The sequence below is a fragment of the Erpetoichthys calabaricus genome, chromosome 17 (genome assembly GCF_900747795.2).
Source record: "Erpetoichthys calabaricus chromosome 17, fErpCal1.3, whole genome shotgun sequence".
NCBI classification, from domain to species: Eukaryota; Metazoa; Chordata; class Cladistia; order Polypteriformes; family Polypteridae; genus Erpetoichthys; species Erpetoichthys calabaricus.
The window spans coordinates 99053198-99075033 of record NC_041410.2 but is presented as its reverse complement, the minus strand read 5'-3'; the positions used below and the strand labels follow the sequence as shown (position 1 = coordinate 99075033).

The window sequence follows — 21836 nt, the reverse complement described above, 5'->3', positions numbered from 1 at the left end:
GTGACGGGACCTGCCCGGGACGGCCCTGCTGCATCTGTTCTGGGGGAGCAACCATGGGACAACTCAATACCTCCCCCCGGGACGCTTGGTGGCAGCCTCCCTGGCCGACGGTGATTCCCTAAACTCCCGCAGGGCTCCATGGGAGATGAAGTCCTCCACAGCCTGGTTGGGAGCTGGGGTGGCCACTAGGGGGTGCTGCCTGGATTCCACAGTCCGGCTGCACGAATCTTCAGTCCCACCCGGAAGTGCAATTGGGACCAGGTGGTCAAGCACCTGGAACACTTCCGGGTGGGCTATAAAAGGGGCCTGCAACTACCACTCAGGGGCCAGAATTGGGAGGAAGAAGACGAGGTTGTCTGGAAGGAGTGGTGGTGCCAGAGGAAGAGTGTTTGTTGGTCAGTGTTTAGTGCTTGGGACTGTGCTGTGGTTGGACGGATTATGGGGAAGACGTGCCCTCCAGCTGAAGGAAAATAAAAGTCCTTTTGTTTTATACGTGCCTCCTGTGTCAAGTCTGTGCCAGGTTGGGCGCAATATAGCGCCTTTATTATAATATTAATATACAAAATATGAATCACCGATCTGTAATTATAACCATAGTTTACTTGAAAATATGTGAAACATTCAGCTCAAGTATGGAAACGGTGAAGGCGGGAGGAGTAGGAATTGGTTGTGTCTGAGAGTGTCACGCGCCCGCATCACAAACGCAGGTGACAATGTAGAAAAGTGATGTCCTTGGTTTTTGAAATTCTTAATAAATAGAGTTAAAAAAGTGCGGAAGCTTTTTGATGTCCCTCGTACCACTTCTGGTTGTCGGACGTTGCTCAAAACTTGTTAGGATTCCTTATGACTGATATAAATCAGGTGTACAAAATGTCATTGACCGAGGGGCAAGCGTTTGAGTTATCGTGTTTACACGCAGACAGAGAGAATTTCACAAATGGTATTTTTGGACTCAGGAAGGTCTAAAATGTCGAGATTCATCAAAATCTCAAGGTCAAATTTTTTCACGATTCTTATACTCTCTCTATACCAGTGGTTCTCAAACTGTGGGGCGCACCCCGAAGTAACAAAAAAGGGGGCACGAATGTTGCCATATGTGGTGTAATTTCGCTATTCGTAGGAAAATTTAAAACTTGTAGCGGTGTATCGGCAGCAAAAAATATAGGAATAAATTTTATTAGGGTTTCAAAAAAATGTAAGGGGGCCGCAATTAAAACTGTTACGAAAACTCGGGTCGCAAATACTTAAAGGTTGAGAAACGCTGATCTATACTTTGTATACGAGAAAGTATAAAATGATGGAGCCCACCCTGAGATGAGAGCCCACCTGCACACACCACGTCCATTGACCAAAAACTGACGAGGTTGTGCTTCACACCCCCTGCATATCTCACTCCCTGTGACTTCTTCTTGTTTCCGAAATTAAAAACTGATGGAGATGGAAGAAGATTTGCTACCTTGAGATAGATAGATAGATAGATAGATAGATAGATAGATAGATAGATAGATAGATAGATAGATAGATAGATAGATAGATAGATAGATAGATAGAGTGAAAGGCACTATATAATAGATAGATAGATAGATAGATAGATAGATAGATAGATAGATAGATAGATAGATAGATAGATAGATAGAGTGAAAGGCACTATATAATAGATAGATAGATAGATAGATAGATAGATAGATAGATAGATAGATAGATAGATAGATAGATAGATAGATAGAGTGAAAGGCACTATATAATAGATAGATAGATAGATAGATAGATAGATAGATAGATAGATAGATAGATAGATAGATAGATAGATAGATAGATAGATAGATAGATACTTTATTAATCCCAAGGGGAAATTCACAAACATCCAGGAAGACAACACAGGGGGCTCCAGTCCCACTAAGACAGGGGGGCAGAGGATGGGAGACGCGTCCGGGACAAGGAGAGCTGCACCTTGAAGGGGACACTTTGAAGGTCAATTTGAAGGGGACTTGTTGTAAGTTTTATAATGAAGGTTTTACATTCTCATGGAGTGTAAAGTCCCTTCACAGATAACTGGATAAGCAGAACTTTACTCGTCTCAACAAGTAAATAAATCGATTACAGCACAAGAATTGCTCAAATATGAAATGAAACTCCTGACTTAGCTGATGAGCAGCCACAAGGAAGCCACAGCTGCACTTGAGGAGGAGCGGCTGGAGAAGCTGCAGCACCTTCACAGTTGAAGCAAATGGAGATTAAGAGGTGACTCGACTCAAGAGTTTTAAATTATCAGGCACCTTAGGATGGCGTTCCTTCAGAATGAAATTCTTCAACAAGAACATGGTTGGACTTGTTAAGGGCAGATTTTCTAAGAGACAGAAGAGCTTCGTTCATGCAAAGAACCACCAGGTGGTCTCCCGGCAAGCAGAAACTCATTGTAGAGTTCGGCCTTATGAAGCTCCTGGCACTTTTCTTGGCTCCTACTCTGGGGTGTGTACTTTAAGTCAATCAGGAATAATCGTGGGTGGGGCTCGGGTGGTGGATTGTCCTGATTGGTTGACCAGAAGCATTCGTGCCACCTTACAAAAAACCGTTAGCCTGGACTTTGGAGTGTTGTCGGTGACAATGGAGCCTCGCACTTCGTGCTGCTTCCTTCCTCATGGGCACCCCTGTGGTGTGCCACGCCATGCACTGCACTGAAGCAGTAACCTCCCCAATCGCTTCGCCTGTGAACTCCCAAAGACGCCTCTCTTCACACCGCATCATTCTGCTATGTATGACTCCTACTTTACACAAAGGTAACATTTTCTGTTGAGTGATGGGAACGCAATATGTGGAAGTGGCCAGGTGACCATAAATCAACCCATTGGTTCCTGAGAACAAAGTTCTTGAGGTGCGGAAACGCAAAGACGCATGAAATAAGTGACCAGAGAGTGTGGCGGACAGGGACTTTCAGATCTCGACCAACACACTGCGCTGAATGGCCTGTTCTCATCCCGAGTGCTCCACAGGTCACAGAGCCGTGACGCCAGAAGAGGTCACAGCAGCAACGCAAATACTTCCCACCGGAGCCCAAGTGATCTGATTGCACTTGTTTGGCGTCTACGTGAATCACTTTTGCCAGGGTTTCTCCCTGCTTTTCCTGTATTTTGTAGCTGAGAGGCACTGGTGGGAGCTGCCAGTAAGGGATGCCACCCTCGTGGTCTCAGGAGTCAAACCTCAGGGCTCCACCCGGAGACGAAGGTTGGTGCTGTCGCCTGATGCCTCTCTTCTCTTTCTCCTCATCACTTCTGGTCCCTTGAGGCCGCCCCTCTTAAGTGGCTCTACCGCCATCTTGCCTCAGTCCCATCGGGTAAGGACGTCATTCAAGCGACACGTGAAACCCGTGTTCATTATTTTGTACTCAGTTTATGCAGAGTTCACCTAACCTTTAGGCCTCGCTTGTGTTTCATTTACAGGGACATCTAAGTGTCCCCTCTGTAAAGACTGCCTGCTTTCTCGTCACCTCCATGAGCTGCTCCCATCGGCTCTGTTTCATATAGCGCCTTTCAGAGGGAGTCTCAAGTCCAGATTGGGGTGAAGAAGCCCCACTGCTGCCCCCCTCCCACCGCCAGGGCCCAAACACCCCCAAGCCTGGCACATTTTAGCAAAGTGCAAACGGCTTTGACTTGAAAAGTCGCTCGGCCCACTTAGGCAGCGCTCAGCGCTTTCAAAAGCGGCCTAATGCACTTTTATTGCTCTGCTTTCCTCCTCGAGAAAAAGTTTGCATTTTGAGAAGTGAGTGTTACCCTGGAGACGAGAGCAATTTTCTGCAGACCTGCCAGCCAACACAGATTGTTATTCACTCAATAAGCTTTTATATCAAACGCGGCCAGGCTTTTGAAAAGCTTGACTTCAGCAAATGTAGTTTGAGTGGCAGCGCTGTCTGGCTCAGTCGAGAACATTGACAGAAAACCGTTCATTAGGGCCGTGCCGTCGTGCAGCCTGCCGCAGAACAAAAAAAATAAAATAATAATAAAATAAAATAAATAACAGAAAGAAGAAAGAGAGGATAAAAAAAGAAGTCCGGTTGCAAATGGACTTAAAAGTGGGCACAATAGACCCGTCACATTAAATGTGCCACTCTTAAGTGGCTGACTGCGGGTACACTTAAAACGCGGCCTCCTCAGGCGAGCGCCAGCAAGACGGGACACGCAGCTGCCTCGCTTTGGTTATTTGTAGGATGCGTGTGTGTCACACCGACCGCTTCCCCGTGCCAGCTGTTTCCTTTTATTAGACAGGCCGCCCTGGCGTAGGTGATGCTTACCGAAAAATGCTGGATGGGCTGGCGCCTCATTCTGTGATCAGCCTTACCACGTTCATTCTCAGGAAGCCATTACAAGGTTAGAGGAGTTGACGGAGAAGCAACGCCATGTGTGAGATCTCTGCGTCTCACGCCAGCCTGGACACCACAACTGAAAAGACCGATAAACTGGCAAAGGTCTGCTGCACATGCCATCCTTCACGCTCTCTGCTTGTGGTTCAGCAACACAAACACGCTAGCTGCAATAGGCTAAACAATTCACAGCACAAGAAATCTGACAAACGAGAGGAGACCAGGGGCAGAAGAACGATGTGTGCCAAGGAAGTCAAACAGATCTGTGGTCGAGGCCCACTACACTAACCCACCAGCCCAGAAGAAGAGCCCCCCTCGAGAATCAGAACATCCCAGTCTCACACAGGCTGACATCACAAGACGTGCAGCCTGGAGGATTCTGGGTAAGGTTGTCATGCCAACCGACAGCACAAACTTCAGAACATGAATGGTGGTGCCCAAAAAGAAACAAACGTGGCATTCACGGTCAAATGGAAAAATACTTCTAATTTTTTAGATTAAAACTAACATCCAATTTGAAAATAACAAACAGAAGCAAAGTTTGTAAAAAAAAAATAAAATAAATAAAAACGAAAGTAAAATGGCACTCACAGCAAAGCAGGACTGGCACTCCAGGGCCGATTCATAGATTGCTTGCCCGCCTCTTCGCTGTCATACTGAACTTTTTATTTGTACCTTTTCTACGTTTCCGTTATTCACTTGGTGTCTTCTTTCACCCCAGTTGGGTGTTTCCAGTATTGCAGATCATGAATCTCACGTTTGTTTTTTGCATTGATGACTTACTTTGCTGATTTGGGACCAGGGGTTTCATGAACACCTCAAGCCTGAGCCCCATTTTTGGGCCTGCGCAGGCAAGATGCCTGCCATTTGAGTTTGGGGCTAGGCCCCAAGGGTGTGTATACACTGTGGAGAGGAGATCTGGATTTGTGTGCTTATTTTCTGGGTCAGGATCATTACAATAATGTCACATGATGTGGCTAAGATGCAACCAAAGCTCAAAATTATCCCTTTAATTATTATTTAGGTGACGTCTTTACCCGAGGCGACTTACAACATCTGAGATACAATTGGTTCCGTTTCTTTTGTTTGACCAACTGGGGCACAGGCAGGTGAAGTGACTTGCTCAGGGTCACACAGTGTCAGTAGTGGGACTGGAAGTCCAAAGCCTTAACCACTACACCACAACCAACTAAATAAAAATGTGATGGTGCATCAAGTTTTACAAACGCAATGGATATATAAAACAGATACACCTCCCAAACCAAAATAACAGTAGACAATGAATTCTACACTTTCAAAACCTTAATAAAGAATACAAAAAAAAATCACAGGGAAAAAGATATTCAGAATATTATGATATTCAGAAACAATTCACAAAGATGTAAAATCTTAACAATGGCCTTCTTTTCCTGAACCCCCCCACGCCCCTGATCGCCTCTTCTCCTCTCCCAGCTCCTTGTAAGCTCAGGCTCGCTCTGCCATTTCACTTTGCCTCTACGAGTTTCACCTAAAACTACAATTCCCAGAAGCCCTTGCAATAACCTGGCTCCCTGCCAGACAGAATAGTGCTGCTGCCATCTAGTGACCTGGGGGTTTACAGCTCTCTTATAGTGCCTACCAGCCACGGCTCTGTTACAAGGTAATGGCTTTCCATCCAGGATGTGTACCACCCTGTAGCCATCATGCCACCTGTTACAAGACAAAGGAGAGCCATGAGCAGCAAAAAACAAAAAATCGTCATCTGCTAAGTTTGACCTTTTTGGATAGAAAAATAGGCACACCGCTTGGGAATTGTGTTTTCTTAGTCTTCACCGAAAGAGACGTCACACGTGCTGACAGACGTAAACTCGTTTGTTTGGTTACGCCGTTTTAGTTTTGTCGACATAACCACTCTGCCATTATAGAAAGCACTTGAGCTCTTCAGGGTGTGGATGGCGAGCCACCAGGCTCTTCTCTCCTCTCTGACTGATCCTGACACACAGCAGCAAGTCAAATCCTTGTGGTCTCGGGTCACAAAGAAATGAAAGGAACACCTGAAAGGAAGGAAGGAAGGAAGGAAGCTGCTTCACGATTCGTTCCCATGGCCTGTGCCCCGTCCTGTCCTGCTCGTCTTTCCTATGCTGCTTTCCTGTTTTCAGCCGCAGAACTCCATGTCAGCCTTCGTCCGGTGCCAGCAGAGGGTCACTGAGAGATGTTTGGAGGTCTCGTTTTCTTTTGACACTTCTGTTTTTTTGTGGATTATTTCTTGTGTTCTGCTATTTGGATGGCGTTTTGGGATTTGCTCGCATGTTTCTTTTTTTGATTTATTCAATAAGTTCTCAACTTATAAAGATTCTTTGGGATGGCTTGTCTCAACAAGCCACAGCTTCCCCATGTGAGGCGTTTCTGGAGTTTTAAGTTTATTTTTTGGACTTAAACACGCCAGCTTCTTATTTTGGGCCCAGGCAGGCCGAAGCCTGCAGGTAATAGTTGGGGGTCCAGCAGACTGGGGTGAGACCATTTCTGGGCAGCTCTATGAAGTTCAGTGTTATGGTCAAGCCAAAGTTTCTCCCCTGGCTCATGTTTAAGATGCCTGTTTTTCTGTTCTTTGTTCTTTTCTCATTATCCCTCCTTGTTTTAATAATATTTTTGTTGGTGTTTATTTAATTGTATATTATCTATTCATTTTATTCCATATCTATGTGTTCTTTGCAGTTCTCTTATGCGTCTTGTACTGTAGTGGCTGGATTCCCCACGAGGCAGGAGAAACCCCCCTCTGTAAAGATTTCTTCTGACCTTGCACTATACACGCCAGGGATTGACGGTGATCCGCTCCCTTGAGGGACATTTGGAGACATTACGGAGAAGATTCTCACACTTTGAGAGCGAAGCACATTTTTGCCCCTCAAATGGGAGCCCGGCCACATTCTGGTACACCCCCTCTGGGTGGCATTCTGATCTGCTTCCTCACTCACACCACCTTGGCCACTTGTGAGTCTGGGCCTGCTTGTGGAGCTTTTTGGAGTCTTCGGACCCTTTGCACCAATTCACAACAGTTCTGGCTCCTCGTGGCCAGTTGTTAAGATGTTAGGGTCTCAGGTTGTCTCTGATGAACCCGCAAATCCGCCCAAAACAATGGCTGGCTGTGAAGTTTTGGCATGTGTGGATCATTCCTGCCTGTGCACTCTTGTCTCTGAGGCACTCGATGGACCGAGAACTCAAGTTCACGTTACTGAGCTCCTCCATGGCTGGTGGGTCTAAGCAGGAAAGTCCACCTGTCTGCTCCGTCCAAAGGTGGACACCATGGGGAGGACACAGCAGAATAAAGACTCTGGGCCAGCCACGGCGCTCAGAGTGGAAAGAGGATTCTGGGCACTGAATGATGCCTGCTTTTCAGAGTCTTAGCAGCGAGCGGCATTAATAACGCTATCAGCTGGAAACGGAGCATTGATTCTAATTGGACGAGACAGTATTATCTGCCAACACTTCTTATTAAACAAAGCATTTTCAGAGCGCTTAATTATCTGCAATAAAACCCTCTCATTCCCCCTCTGATTAACTGCTGTGCCGAAGGAGGCCGGGGTGGGTGACATGCAGCCTGCCGAATTACACTGGCTTAACCCCTTGTGGCTCGGGAGCAGGCAATGGAGCCGCCCCAGAACGAGAAGGTAAGACGGGAGACGCTGGCCTGCTAACAAATTTCTATTTGCCAATTGCACGGTGGCCCCCTCAACATCCTAGTGCCTCGCCCTACGCGTCCTCTCATGGAAGATATGTGCCAGGCTGGGATGATCCCTGCCTTGGGGTGAAGCACAGATTTTAAAGTAGCAGCCGGTGTGAAAACTCAAAACACTTTCTTCAGGCCGCCTTCTGATCTCTGAGTGATTACAAAGGAAAGGAAAGGTTCATCTCCCACCATCTTTCTTAGGTGCTCATACTGCAGAGTCCTAGAATTAGTCTGGAACGGGGAGGCCGTGGTGGGACAATGTGCCTGGGCCTTAACTGGGCAACTCACATGGACTAACAGTTCAGATCTGGAGAACTTCGATGGCCTTAATGACAGCACTGGGACGACGTTACTACTCCACGGAGTCATTGGGTGTGATGAATCTACGCTGTCCTACTCCAATTGTGCAGTCGTTTGGCCTTTTAACTGCTTCTGCAAATTGCTTAGATGGTGAGAACGTTGACTCGAAGTAAGCCCCTAATTCCATGTCAGAGGGTGTTTCTAACAAGTCAGTGTCACCCATCTTGTATTTATAACCGAGGTTCCTTTTGCTCATGTGAAGCACGTCACACTTTTCTACTGTTGTATACTCAAACATGGAGTGGGTCTCACGGGTACTGGTACGAGTAATCATGGAGTAGGCAAAGAGAGTGAAGCGCCATCACTAACATGGCCTCCGTTTTGATGAGAACCAGCCTGAAGCTGAATAGCCTCACTTCCAGTAAGCCCCTCCCCTTTCAGTCAGGTGGGTACTTCAGTCGTTCCTCTTTCTGGGACCTCCTCTGACATGGACAGAGCTATGACTCTAAAGTGTGACATTTTGCAAGTCAACAGCTTGTAGGAGCATCGACAGCAATGACGACTGCCTGCTGTATCTTCTCTCCATCCATCCATCCATCCATTACCCAACCCGCTTTATCCTAACACAGGGTCACGGGGCTCTGCTGGAGCCAATCCCAGCCAACACAGAGTGGGGGTGCCCGCCCACCACAGGTATCTTCTCTCCTTTAATTTCAATTTAGGACATTAAACGGGATGCCCGGATTGAACCCCAACTCGTTTTTTGCTCCTCCCTTGTTGTTTTCCACAATGCTAAACTGCGTTTTGCTTCCCTCCACTTTGAGTATCATCTGTAAATTTCACACGTCTAATCCCACAGCTGGGCTCCAAGGTCCAAGCCCACGTCCTTGTTGTAAAACCTGGAAACTGACATTTTGACATCAAACAGGGTAACGGTGAAGCTGTGGGGCCAACGGTTACAGAAACAACCATAGAAGCATCGGTAACTCTTACCAGGGTCGCCCTTTGTCCCCCATGAGATGAAGCGGACTGAGCTAAACTAATCCCACAGCTGTCTTGTCTTTGGTGCTGGACCCCTTTCTAAGTGTAATTTGCACGTTTAGATTAAAAGAAGTGGCAGTTCAGGGTGATGCTTGTAGATGAGTGCAGAATTGGCTCAGACACAGGAAGGAGAGGGTGATGGTGTGAGGAACCTCATCAGAACTGGCCGATGTTAAGAGTGGTGACCAGCAGGGGGCAGTGTGTGTGTGGGGGGCACTGCTATTTTTAATATCTATAAATGATTTAGATAGGAATATAAGGAACAAGCTGGTGAAGTTTGCAGATGATACCAAAAGTGGTGGATTAGCAGATAATTTGGAATCCATTATATCATCACAGAAAGGCTTGAACAGCAGACAGGCTTGGGCAGATGAAATTTAATGTCAGTAAATATAAAGAATTACACATAGGAAGGAAAAATGTGACGTTTGAATACACAATGGGTGGTCTGACAATTGGGAGTCCACCTTATGAGAAGGACTTAGGAGTCGTAGTGTCTTATGGGTTGGAGACGGTGGCACTGACCAGAAACAGGAGACAGAGCTGGAGGATGTCAGAGTTAAAGATGCTAAGATTTGTATTGGGGGTGATGAGGATGGATAGGATTAGAAGTGAGGACATCAGAGGGTCAGCGCAAGTTGGACGGTTGGGAGACAAAGTCAGAGAGGCGAGATTGCGTTGGTTTGGAGAGATGCTGGGCATATTGGGAGAAGGGTGCCAAGGATAGAGCTATCAGGGAAGAGGAGAAGAGGAAGGCCTAAGAGGAGGTTTATGGATGTGGTGGGAGAGGACATGCAGGTGACAGGTGTGACAGAACAAGATGAAGAGGACAGAAAAGTATGGAAGAAGATGGTGTGCTGTGGCAACCCCTAACAGGAGCAGCCGAAAGAAGAAGAAGAAGAAGAAGTGGACTCAACATTATCCACATCCTGACAGTGTTCAAAAGCCATTAAGAAGGCTAACAGAATGTCAGGTTATATAGCACCTTGACATGTGCAGTACAAGTCACAGGAGGTTCTGCTCAAGCTTTATAACACACTGGTGAGGCCTCATCTGGAGTCCTGGGTGCAGTTTGGGTCTCTAGTCTACAAAAAGGACACAGCAGCACAAGAGAAGGTCCAGAGAAGAGCAACTGGGCTGATTCAGGGCTACAGGGGGTGAGTTATGAGGGAAGATTAAAACAGCTGAGCCTTAAGGAGATGAAGAGGAGACCTGACTGAAGTGTTTGAAATGATGAAGGTTATTAGTTCAGTGGATCGAGACGGTGACTTTAAAATGAGTTCATCAAGAACACGGGGACACAGCAGGAGACTTGTGAAGGGGAAATGTCACACAAAGTTTTTCTTTACACAAAGAACGACAGACATTTGGAATAAGCTACCAAGTAGTGTGGTGGACAGTAAGACGTTGGGGACTTTCAGACCTCGACTTGATGTGGAGTGGACAGGACTGGCGAGCTTTGTTGGGCTGGATGGCCCGTTCTCGTGTAGACTGCTCTAATGTTCTAATGTCATTGCTGTGCTCCAGGGGAGGCTCCTGATGTCAGCTCAGTTACTTTCAAGGTTCAGTTCCTTTCCCAGAGTAGTTTTTGCAGACAAGGCTGCCATTTTGTCACAGCATAAGACTTGCTGCTGTAGGGAAATTTTGCAGCATGGAAAACTCCAAAGCAGACATGGAAGGCCACGATAAAGAACTGGAACACCACGTCCAGCTCCAGTGTAATCGGTATAATGTAAGAGTACAGCAAGCAACAGCCAGCATTCATTTGTGCTGCATCCATTAGCAGCACAAGGTAATCATGCAGATTACGAGAGCACTCAACTCCAAAATGAACGCAGCGCCCTGCTCATACACAGCTGAAAGCTCACTCGCTCTTCATATCTTCTAAAGGGTAAAAGACCAGAGGAGTGACGAGGACAATCTTACAGAGGATAACCCAAAAAAAGACAGAGGAAGAGAAAGAGAGATAAAGAAGGAGGACTCCTCTCTTACCGTTGCGGCTGTTCTGCTTGATGGTGTTGGCGGACAGCTGAATTGTGCTTTCACTGGGGAAGGACTGCGGGAAGGTCAGGTCTTGCAGGTCGGTCTCCGTATTCAGAACCCACACTTCCAGAACTAGAAGAGAAGGAGGGAGGATTAGGACGGGTAAGAACGACTGGAAATGGCACCAGCCACTGCAAATAACGTAAGTGAGTGGCGCACTCATGGCTGCCGGGTGAGCCCAGCCTGATGCGCCACCCGCCATCTCTGAGAACAAATTGAGCATTTGAGATGAACTCCCTGCAGGAGTTTAGTTGACTGTGTCTTTCTGTTAATTAAGCTAAGTGGTTTCTGTTCACGGCTCGTATTACTTTACTGCGGGTTTGCGTCATCTTTTATTAGGACTGGGCCAGGGTGGTCTTAAGCAGGATTTGTATTTTATTAGCAGACAACTAAGATGTCAGTCCTGCCTGGAAATGCCTGGCATGAAAAAGTCAATGAAGTGACAAAGGGTTGGATGCGACTGAACTTCCAAACACACACACACACACACACACACACACACACACACACACAAACACACACACACACAAACACGCACACACACACACACACACACACACAAACACACACACACACACACACACACAAACACGAACACACACACACACACACACACACACACACACACACACAAACACACACACACACACACACACACACAAACACACACACAAACACAAAAACACACACGCAAACACACACACACGCGCACACACACACACACAAACACACACACACACAAACATGCACACACACAAACACACACACAAACACAAACACACACACACACACACAATACTGAACACGATTTGTATCACAATAATCTCTACATAAACTGCTCATTAAAATTAAAGGCACACTTTATAATCCAAGTATCACATCAAGTCCATGACACTTGTGGGCTGTTGATCTGCTCAGTGAAGTAGCACGGGGGCTTGTTCATCAGTTTCAGCTGCTTGGGGGCAGGGGGGGGGGGCACAATGAGAAGACCCCCAAAACAGGAATGAATGGGTTAACAGGTGGAGGAGCCCACTGACATTTTTCCCTCCTCATCTGTTGTGTCACTCGTTTTGTGTTTGTCTACGGTCAGTGTCACTACTGGTAGGTCATACCTGGACCCTACAGAGCTGGCACAGGTACGATGGCACATCAATACGTGGCATTGCCAGAAGGTTTGCTGTATCTCCAAGCACAGTCTCAAGGGCATGGAGGAGATTCCAGGAGACAGGCAGGCAGTTCCTGTAGGTGAGCTGGACAGGCCACCTCGTAGAAGAACCTTAACCCATCAGCAGGACCCACCGGTATCTGCAAGAAGGACCAGGATGAGCACTGGCAGAGCCTACAAAATGACCTCCAGCAGTCAGGCAGGCCACTGGTGTGAATGTCTCTGAGCAAACAATCAGAAACAGACTTCATGAGGGTGGCCTGAGGGCCCACCGTCCTCTAGTGGGCACCGTGGAGCTTGATTGGCATTTAACATAGAATACCAGAATTGGCAGGTCCACCACTGGCGCCCTATGCTTTCCACAGATGAGAGCAGGTTCACCCTCAGCACATGTCACAGACATGAAAGGGTCAGGAGAAGCTGTGGAGAATGTTCTGCTGCCTGTAATGTCGTCCAGCATGACCAGTTTGGTGGTGGGTCAGTGATGGTCAGTCTGGGAAGGCATATCCATGGAGGGACGCACAGACCTCTACAGGGTAGACAACGGTGGGCACCTTGACTGCCATTAGGTATCGGGATGAAATCCTTGGCCTCATTGTCAGACCCTATGCTGGTTCCTCCTGGTGCACAATGCCTGGCCTCATGTGGCGAGAGGATGAAGGACTTGATCCCATTGACTTAAGCCCCCCCACATTCACTCGCCTGACACCTCTGGGTGGGATATTATGTTTCGGTCCATCCGACACCTCAGCCTGTCCAGGAGCTCAGTGATGCCTTGGTGCAGATCCTGGAGGAGATCCCCCAGGACACCATCCGTCGTCTCATTAGGACGTTGTCAGGCATGCAGGGGGTCATACAAACTACTGAGTACGATTTGGAGTTGCTGCAATGACATTTCAGCCAAATGGACCCACCAGCCTGCCTGCTGCCTCATTTCTTCACTTTAATTTTTGGGGGTCCCCCTGTCGGTTGATCATCTTCAATTCCATCCTTTTGTTCCTCACACATCACCATATCAGTCCATAGCAGTAGAGACGGCCAGCAGGATTTTTTTGCCCATTGAGATGTGACGAGTGTTCCTTTCATTTTTTTGATCAGTTTATATAAAATCCACCGTCCGTCTGTCCGTCCGTCCGCTTTTCACGACAGAACTTCTTCACGGTTTAGATCTGTTGTTTTTTTCTATAATTTGCTTGAACATTCCGGATGATTCTGCGTTTTCTCGTCTCGCACTGAGTATCATAGTCTGCTTGCGGTTCCAATTCATTTGCCAACGGTCACAACTTTAGGAGGAGGTGAAGCCATCACAACGTGGAGTGTTTAGCTGTTCACTACAAAGTGTCTAATCTCTTTCTGTCCTGCTTGTTTAATGGCCGTCTTCTGGGTTCATGCAGGTGCCCCTCCAAATTTAGGGATGTTGGAGTAAAGCGTAAACAGAACCATTTTCTGACGTCATCCTCCTTTGGTCACCTTTTACGACACTAAAGAGTGACGATGACCTTAATTCCAACCCCCAAGTCACATGACTGTGTAAAAAAACGCAAATCGGGCACCGCCATCCTGATATGGCGCCCCTTTAGTCAGTGACTCCCACTGTTGACTTTGTGTGAGCATCAATGGGGCAGGCAGGTCATCTTTATGTGCCGGAGGTCCGGCCTGACTTGACTCGAGTCTCCACTCACACAGATCGTTGTCTTGTTCCACGCAGCTCACTTGGGGCTGCTAATCCACAAAGGCACGTTCTCCATCTCTGCCGCCGTGGGGCCTGACGGAGCAGAAACGTTCACGGCTTCAAATCGTCATGAAGCCAGAAATGAATTCACAACCCTTGAGTCCCAAAACTCCCAAATAGATGCAAACTTTGTAAATATTAATTCTGGAAATCTTATAAAAAAAATTAAGAAAAACCACAGCTCATAAGAGGACATTTTAATTCAACGCCTTAGCAAACTCCCAGTGCAAACCCAGTGGGTGAAATAAAGTCAGATGATAAAGTAGACAATAATGAGAAATACTGTAGTATCTTAAATATTAAACGCTCCTATCCTGATGCAAATATGAAACCCAACCAGGGAAACCAGCACATCAGAGCGAGTCCGTTTAAATGTAACAGAGAGGGAATGGCCGGGCGCTTGACACGCAGTTCAAATAATCTTTACATCTTACTAACGGTGCTGTAAAAAGCCCGGGGTCTCAGAAACTCTTGAAATCGTCAGAAAAATTGAAATGTCGAGATGTCAGGCAATTGAAAGGAACGACTCTGGGCGCCTCTCTCCTCAAAGGTTTCGTTTTGCCGATCTGCTCGTCACGCTTATCTATCGGCGGCTAAGCGAGTTTCTCTTTACTCGAAGGTTTCGTTTTGCCGATCTGCTCGTCTCGCTTGTCTATCGGCGGCTAAGCAAGTTTCTCTCTCCTCGAAGGTTTCGTTTTGCCGATCTGCTCGTCTCGCTTGTCTATCGGCGGCTAAGCAAGTTTCTCTCTCCTCGAAGGTTTCGTTTTGCCGATCTGCTCGTCTCACTTGTCTATCGGCGGCTAAGCGAGTTTCTCTTTACTCGAAGGTTTCATTTTGCCGATCTTGTCGTCTCGCTTGTCTATCAGCGGCTAAGCGAGTTTCTCTCTCCTCGAAGGTTTCGCTTTACCGATCTTGTCGTCACGCTTATCTATCGGCGGCTAAGCGAGTTTCTCTTTACTCGAAGGTTTCGTTTTGCCGATCTGCTCGTCTCGCTTGTCTATCGGCGGCTAAGCAAGTTTCTCTCTCCTCGAAGGTTTCGTTTTGCCGATCTTGTCGTCTCGCTTGTCTATCGGCGGCTAAGCGAGTTTCTCTTTACTTGAAGGTTTCGTTTTGCCGACCTGCTCATCTCGCTTGTGTATCAGCGGCTAAGCGAGTTTCTCTTTTTCTCGGTGGTTTCACTCTGGTGAGAGAGTTGCTTTCTTTGAGCCTCATGCTGTAGCCTCGCACTTCCAAGGCCGGACAGACAGACAGACAGACTTCCACGCACAGACGTTCATATAGTAGATGAGTATGGAGGCCGGGCGATGCCTGCAGCTCACTTTTACACTCTCCTGTGAAGAGTCTCTAACACGTCTGTTGACGGTGAGGTCCTGGGGATTTCACAGACGTCAGCACCTCAAACAATACGAGAGGAAGCTCAGCTTCGCAGACTGGCAGTGATTTGTTTGAAAATGAAGCATAAGCTCAACGGAAATGGCTTAGTTAAGTTACACCAAAGGCTCTGAGCAGTAATGCTATATATCCCATAATGCTCTGTAACGCTTTGCATATCCACAGACAGTTTAATCTCCCTGCAGGTTACGAAACTCACTTAGAGGCGGCGTCTGATCCTGAGGCTTTCCATATCTAAGTAAGTGCAGAGTGGTGGGCAACGCTTGTAGTCGTGTGAACTTGCTACGTGTCCTGAAACTGCACTCAATGAAGGGCGCTATATAAAAATAAACTGATGCTTTCAATTTATGATTGGAGGGGTCTTACAAATTCGTCATTTAACAAAACTGTTGAATGGTTCATGACAGCCATTCAAACCCCTGCTGAGCTCGATGTCATGTCTCACCTAGAAAGAAAGAACAAAAGAACGAATGAATGGTGTGATGGCGGCTCTATCTCACCGATATTGGTGCCGTTGGCAACGAACTTGGGTTCACGCAGGTTGTCAGCCAACAGGAAAGCACCTTCCTCCATGACGTCCAGCAGCATGGTGGCAGTGTGAGCTTGCTCCGTAGCGTTCATGTCCTCCCAAGACTCGAGGGCGTCAGGGCGGAGGAGATTGTCTACCGTCTGCACAACCGCCTGCAGAGAAAGGCGTGCTGTTTATATCTGCCGTGTTTTCAAAGAGCCCTTTCCTTCACCTTGAGCACTCACGAGGTCCTTACCTGAATATACAGCCGACAAGTGCGTTCCCTCTTCTGGAACTGGACAAAAGAGAAAAGGAAGCTGGTTAGCTTTTAAAGAAGGGGTTTTAATGAAAAGATGAGCTCCGTTGCAGGTTGTATGCGTTTACTTGAGTCCCAAAGCCAACCGTACAGCAGCCTGTGTGACGCGGGTCTCTGGCAGTCAGCCACACGTTCTTGGACTGTGAAAAAGCCCTCCCAGTAATCCACAGGCACCGACTCCAGCCCTGACATTCATTTATTAAAGGGGCCGACTGTCTCCGGGGTCCTTCATGTTGATTGGCCACCGACAGACATGGCACCACATGTGACTTAAAATCTCAATAACAGTCTTACAACTTGTCTACTCGTCTCGTTACAACTTAAATGGAGTCTGATCGCCAGCAATCCAGGACCCAAAGACAGCAGATTCAAAATGAATGACTCAGCCGACCCCGGGGGGCCTCACAAACCTTATTATAGTTCCGAGTTGCTGACTCCTTGTTGCCGGGTCTCAGGGCTTGAAGTTGAGAGTCCAGGATGTCCAGGAGCTGCTCCATCAGACGAACCGAGGAGCTGACATCGCCGGCGTGGATCCTCTCCTTGGTGTGGTTGACCAGCTCTCCGGCGATGTTTGCGGCGTTCTCTCCGCTCTTAATCTGCACCCAAGACACAAAGTCAGCTCTAATGTCCCAGTGGCTGTGCTCAGCCAGATTAAGAACAATTGAAAATAAACGCGTCAGGCGTACCCTGCAACTGCTCTGCGTCACCCAGACTTATTTCTCTTGTTTATATTTTCCTTTCTTTGTCATTTCTGCTGTTTTTTGAATGATTCTTTTTCTTGTTCTATTTGTCATTGTGTCATTTTTGCTAATATGGCTTTGTTTAAATATTAGCATTTCTGCATTTGTTTCACAGTCATGTGTATCGGGAGGCGGGGACATTGTGACATCACTGCCGAAGGACCGCCCACAGCCTTTCTATATTCAGCCCTCAGAGTGTCATGGTGGTGTTGTGCAGTCAGGAGCTTCTTTTCTAGGCTCTCTTTGGATTATTTGAATTCTTGTTTCTGACTTTTACCTTAGTAAGCCGGTTGGACTTCTTTATTTTCGGTTGCTGTTTTTTTTTGGCCTAACCTTTTCTCACCTTTCTGCATTTTTTCAGGAATCTGCTTGTTTAATTATGCAATAAATTCTTTTTGTCCCTTTGCCAGGGGTTTACGGTTATCCTTTACCTTAGTAATTAAGTGTTATGATCTGGTGACGTCTTCATTTTTAATCAATATCCCAAAAGCATTTTATTAAAGGTAAACGTCATTTTATTTTGTCCTGGAAGGTATTCTGTAAAGACGTAACATTTGATTTTATCGCTTTGCCATTTTTTTTTCTTTTTTGTCGTAGTTGCTGCTATTTGGCGTACGTGTGTTTGTCGTTGTCATGGTGATCTCTCCCAGTAGGAGGCGCTGCATGTGACCTCATCTCAAAATGATTGGCTACATTTCTAGTTAGTATTTGGACTCTTTGGTTTCTTGACATTTCTTTCGTATTGGGACTTGTTTGGCTTGAATTGTCTTTTTTAAGCAAATTCAGTTTGTCCATTTTGTTTTTTTTTGTTCATTTCAGATGCAGTTCTTTATGTTTAAAGATTTTGGTTTCTCAAGCCAGATGTTTCACAATTCCTCTCTCTTTAAGATCTTTTTGGAGCATTTCTCGTTATTATAAAAATAATCTTGGAAGGAGACAAGACGTGATTTTCTCGGAGAGACTCTTAGACGAGTCTACGCCCGGGGCCGTAAATAAAGGACAAAGAGTAGATGTCAAAGTAGAAGATCGTAAAGAATTTATAAATGTTAGCGCGATACACCTTGTAGAGCAGGTTAGAGACAATGAAAGTACAAAAATTCGAAAGTCTCAAATAACGGATAGGAAGGATCGCATTAGCACAAACAAACGGAAATTATTAACAGCGAAAAGACATCGAATAAATTGTTTGGCTTTAAACTTTAAGTTGGAGACTTGTCGATCGTCTAATTCGTGTTGCCAGTGAGAATTAAAAGATTCCTGACACGCTGGCGCAGTATGAAGTCCCGTGAGACGGAGACTTTAACGTGAGATTCTTTCAAGTCGCGCCCAACTTACAACTATTTTCAAACAAGACCGCCGTCATCTAACCTCTTAGTCGTGTGATTGCTTTTGTCAGACACGCTTCCTGTGCTCTCTGCTCTTATAAATTTTATCAGGACAATAATTTTACACGTTCAAGATGACACGTCAATGACGATGCGAAGAAGAAAGAGCAGGGACAAACATTCGATAAAGTCACTTTATTTATTAGAGAGAGAAAGAAACGATATTCACTCACGGGCAGTTATACGTTGCGTTGTTACGATGCAAGTCCAAACACGGAATCAAAATTCAATGCGATCTTGAAGGAAAGTTAATTCAAACTATTGTTTTTACTGAAGTTTTAAAGTAAAAGTGAAAAAAGGCACAGGTAACAATTCCCATGAAAATAACAATCTCTTAAAGTTGTATATCCGGTGAACCAAACCTGGGGCGGGCGAGCGAAGTGAGTGGGGGGGCAGAGCCCCCTAGTAAAAATATATTTTGATCTTTAAAAATCAGAGTTTGGGGGTCAGGCTGCTTGGGGAAAGGCAGGTTAGTGAAGCTCCTGGCCTGTCCTGTGGCTCGAATTTTTGAAGCTTTAACTCCTGTTTGCTAGTCTGCATGAACTTTGTCAACTTTGTACAGATAACAACATTTGATTGTGGGACAAGAAACAAAACAAAAGGAAGCTCTCGTTACCTTTTGGGCCACCTGATTGACCCACGGTGAGGTGCAGTTGCTGAGGTCAGGACCCCCAGGATTCCACATGACAGGGGAGGAAAGACACTGGAAGGCGGCAATACCTGCCAGGAAGAAATCAAGCAGTGGATTAGATGGTGACAGCCTGTGCCACTGATTAGAACCTAAGGACATGTCGAAAATGTGCAAACGAGTGGTCCATGAGGGTCAGTGACAATACTTGAGGGACCAAAAAGAAATCCAATGAGTAGAGTAACTGCAGGGGCAATGCAGTCAGCACCTCCATCGTCGTCTTCGTTTCACTCTGAACAATGGAGGCCTTCTTGTGCTGCCCTCCTTATCTCTTCACATGCTGCTTGTTAGACCCTGATGATCCCTAAAATGGCGCGTCACTCAAGCGCATCTCTTCAGGATATCTAAAACCTCTGACCTTCCGGCGACTGCTCGTTTTTAAAACGGCGCCAGGCCATTTCATCCAAAGCAACGTTTGGACCGACACACATCACGCCTGACCAACTGAATGGTCACTCGCTGAAGAAGAGCAGGCACGGCACAGCAGACGGTCCCAGCGCGAGGTCACTCCACAGGACAACAACAAGAACATTCATTTCTAGAGCACATTTCATATAAACAATGGAGCTCAAAGTGCTTTACATGATGAAGAAAGAGAAAGAAAGAGAAAATAAGAACTAAAATTAGGGAACAATTATTAACATAGAATAAAAGTAAAGTCCGATGGCCAGGGAGGACAGAAATAACAAAAAAACTCCAGACGGCTGGAGAAAAAAAATAAAATCTGCAGGGGGTCTGAGGCCACGAGACCACCCAGCCCCCTAACATCAGTGACCTCACAATCAGCCCTCATGGTGTTCAGGGTTCTCATGGAAGGACTTGAAGGACAACAGCAGAGACCAGAAGGTGAAGGGCCTACAAGACTACAGTTCACACGGGGGACTGCTTCACCTAAACTAGCCCACCGGGTGAAGTCTGCAATTACAGAGTGACGTATGGGAAACTAAATGTGCCAAAGCCCACGTCCACCAGACAGTCGCATCTGAGGAATGACTCACCCGCCGCTGTGTTGGACTTAATGGCGGCAGCTCTGGAGGGACACGCTGCAAATAAACAAGTTGGCACCACAGAAGAGCCACGAGTCTCATCTGAGGACAAACACAGGGGAGCAAAAGGCGACTGCGCCAAACACACTCGGCGCGTGAAACACGAAAAGAACATCACAACAATGGCAGATATTTAGGACGGAGCTGATGAATCGAACAAAGTTTATGTTTACTGGCTTAGCAGATGCTTTCCTCCAAAGCAACTCACATAAAAAGGTCAACATAATCGAGAAAACATCAGTGTGGGGGGCTACTTGGGAACAAGTGTAACAGCACAAGCCTACACAATTGATCATCGTAAGTGAGGGGCTCAAGCAAGTTCTAAGATCCTAACAGCTCACGTCAGTCACACCGGGGCTCCTGAAACTATGGGTGGGGTCGCAGGCCACCGCCGCCGAAGGGTCATGAGTTACTGTTGTATTTAATGGTAACGGGTCACGGGTGGCTGGCAAGGTTTGTTGTGGTGGGTCGCTGCAGTGACACAGCTGTGACGATCGTCCTCGACTACCCATCTGACATATTTTAAAATAACTGTGTTGTGCAAGTTCACACCTCACAAGAACTCCCTCAAGGTTCAGTTCACACCGATTCAAATGACTACACTCACGTTCATAGGTCACCGCTTCAATTCTGAGCTACTTCATAGTCAGCTCATTTTCCATCCATCCATTTTCCAACCCGCTGAATCTGAACACAGGGTCACGGGGGTCTGCTGGAGCCAATCCCAGCCAACACAGGGCACAAGGCAGGAACCAATCCCGAGCAGGGTGCCAACCCACTGCAGGACACACACAAACACACCAAGCATACACCAAGCCAATTTAGAATCGCCAATCCACCTAACCTGCATGTCTTTGGACTCTGGGAGGAAACCCACGCAGACACGGGGAGAACATGCAAACTCCACGCAGGGAGGACCCGGGAAGCGAACCCAGATGGGTCTCCTAACTGGTCAGCTCATTTTCTATTTTTTAATGACCCAGGAGTTGCATGCCTTCCTTATATTAGGTTATTACAGTGTCCTTGAATAAAATACAATAATTATAAAGACCTCCTAATTTAAATACACTTTATTGAGTTATACCCAGCAACAAACACGTATAACCATCCATCCATCCATCCATTATCCAACCCACTATATCCTAACTACAGGGTCACGGGGGTCTGTTGGAGCCAATCCCAGCCAACACAGGGCACAAGGCAGGAAACAAACCCCGGGCAGGGCGCCAGCCCACCACTGGGCACACACACACACACACACACTAGGGACAATTTAGGATGGCCAATCCACCTAACCTGCATGTCATTGGACTGTGGGAGGAAACCCATGGAGACACGGGGAGAACATACAAACTCCACAGAGGGAGGACCCGGGAAGTGAACCCAGACGGGTCTCCTAACTGCGAGACAGCAGCACTAC

The 21836-nt window shown here is 46.7% G+C and overlaps 1 protein-coding gene across 5 annotated transcripts in view; it reads right to left on the bottom strand.

Moving 5' to 3' along the window:
• The window catches only part of adgrl1a (adhesion G protein-coupled receptor L1a), a 332245-nt gene that overhangs the window by 50509 nt on the left and 259900 nt on the right, over nucleotides 1–21836 (bottom strand). For all 5 annotated transcript variants that reach the window (XM_051920528.1, XM_051920529.1, XM_028823930.2 and 2 more), the window contains 5 exons: nucleotides 19299–19402; nucleotides 16968–17153; nucleotides 16498–16536; nucleotides 16234–16414; nucleotides 11394–11516 (listed from right to left, as the gene is read on the bottom strand). In XM_051920528.1, the coding sequence (XP_051776488.1) occupies nucleotides 11394–11516; nucleotides 16234–16414; nucleotides 16498–16536; nucleotides 16968–17153; nucleotides 19299–19402 (633 nt within the window). The remainder of the gene's footprint in view (nucleotides 1–11393; nucleotides 11517–16233; nucleotides 16415–16497; nucleotides 16537–16967; nucleotides 17154–19298; nucleotides 19403–21836) is intronic.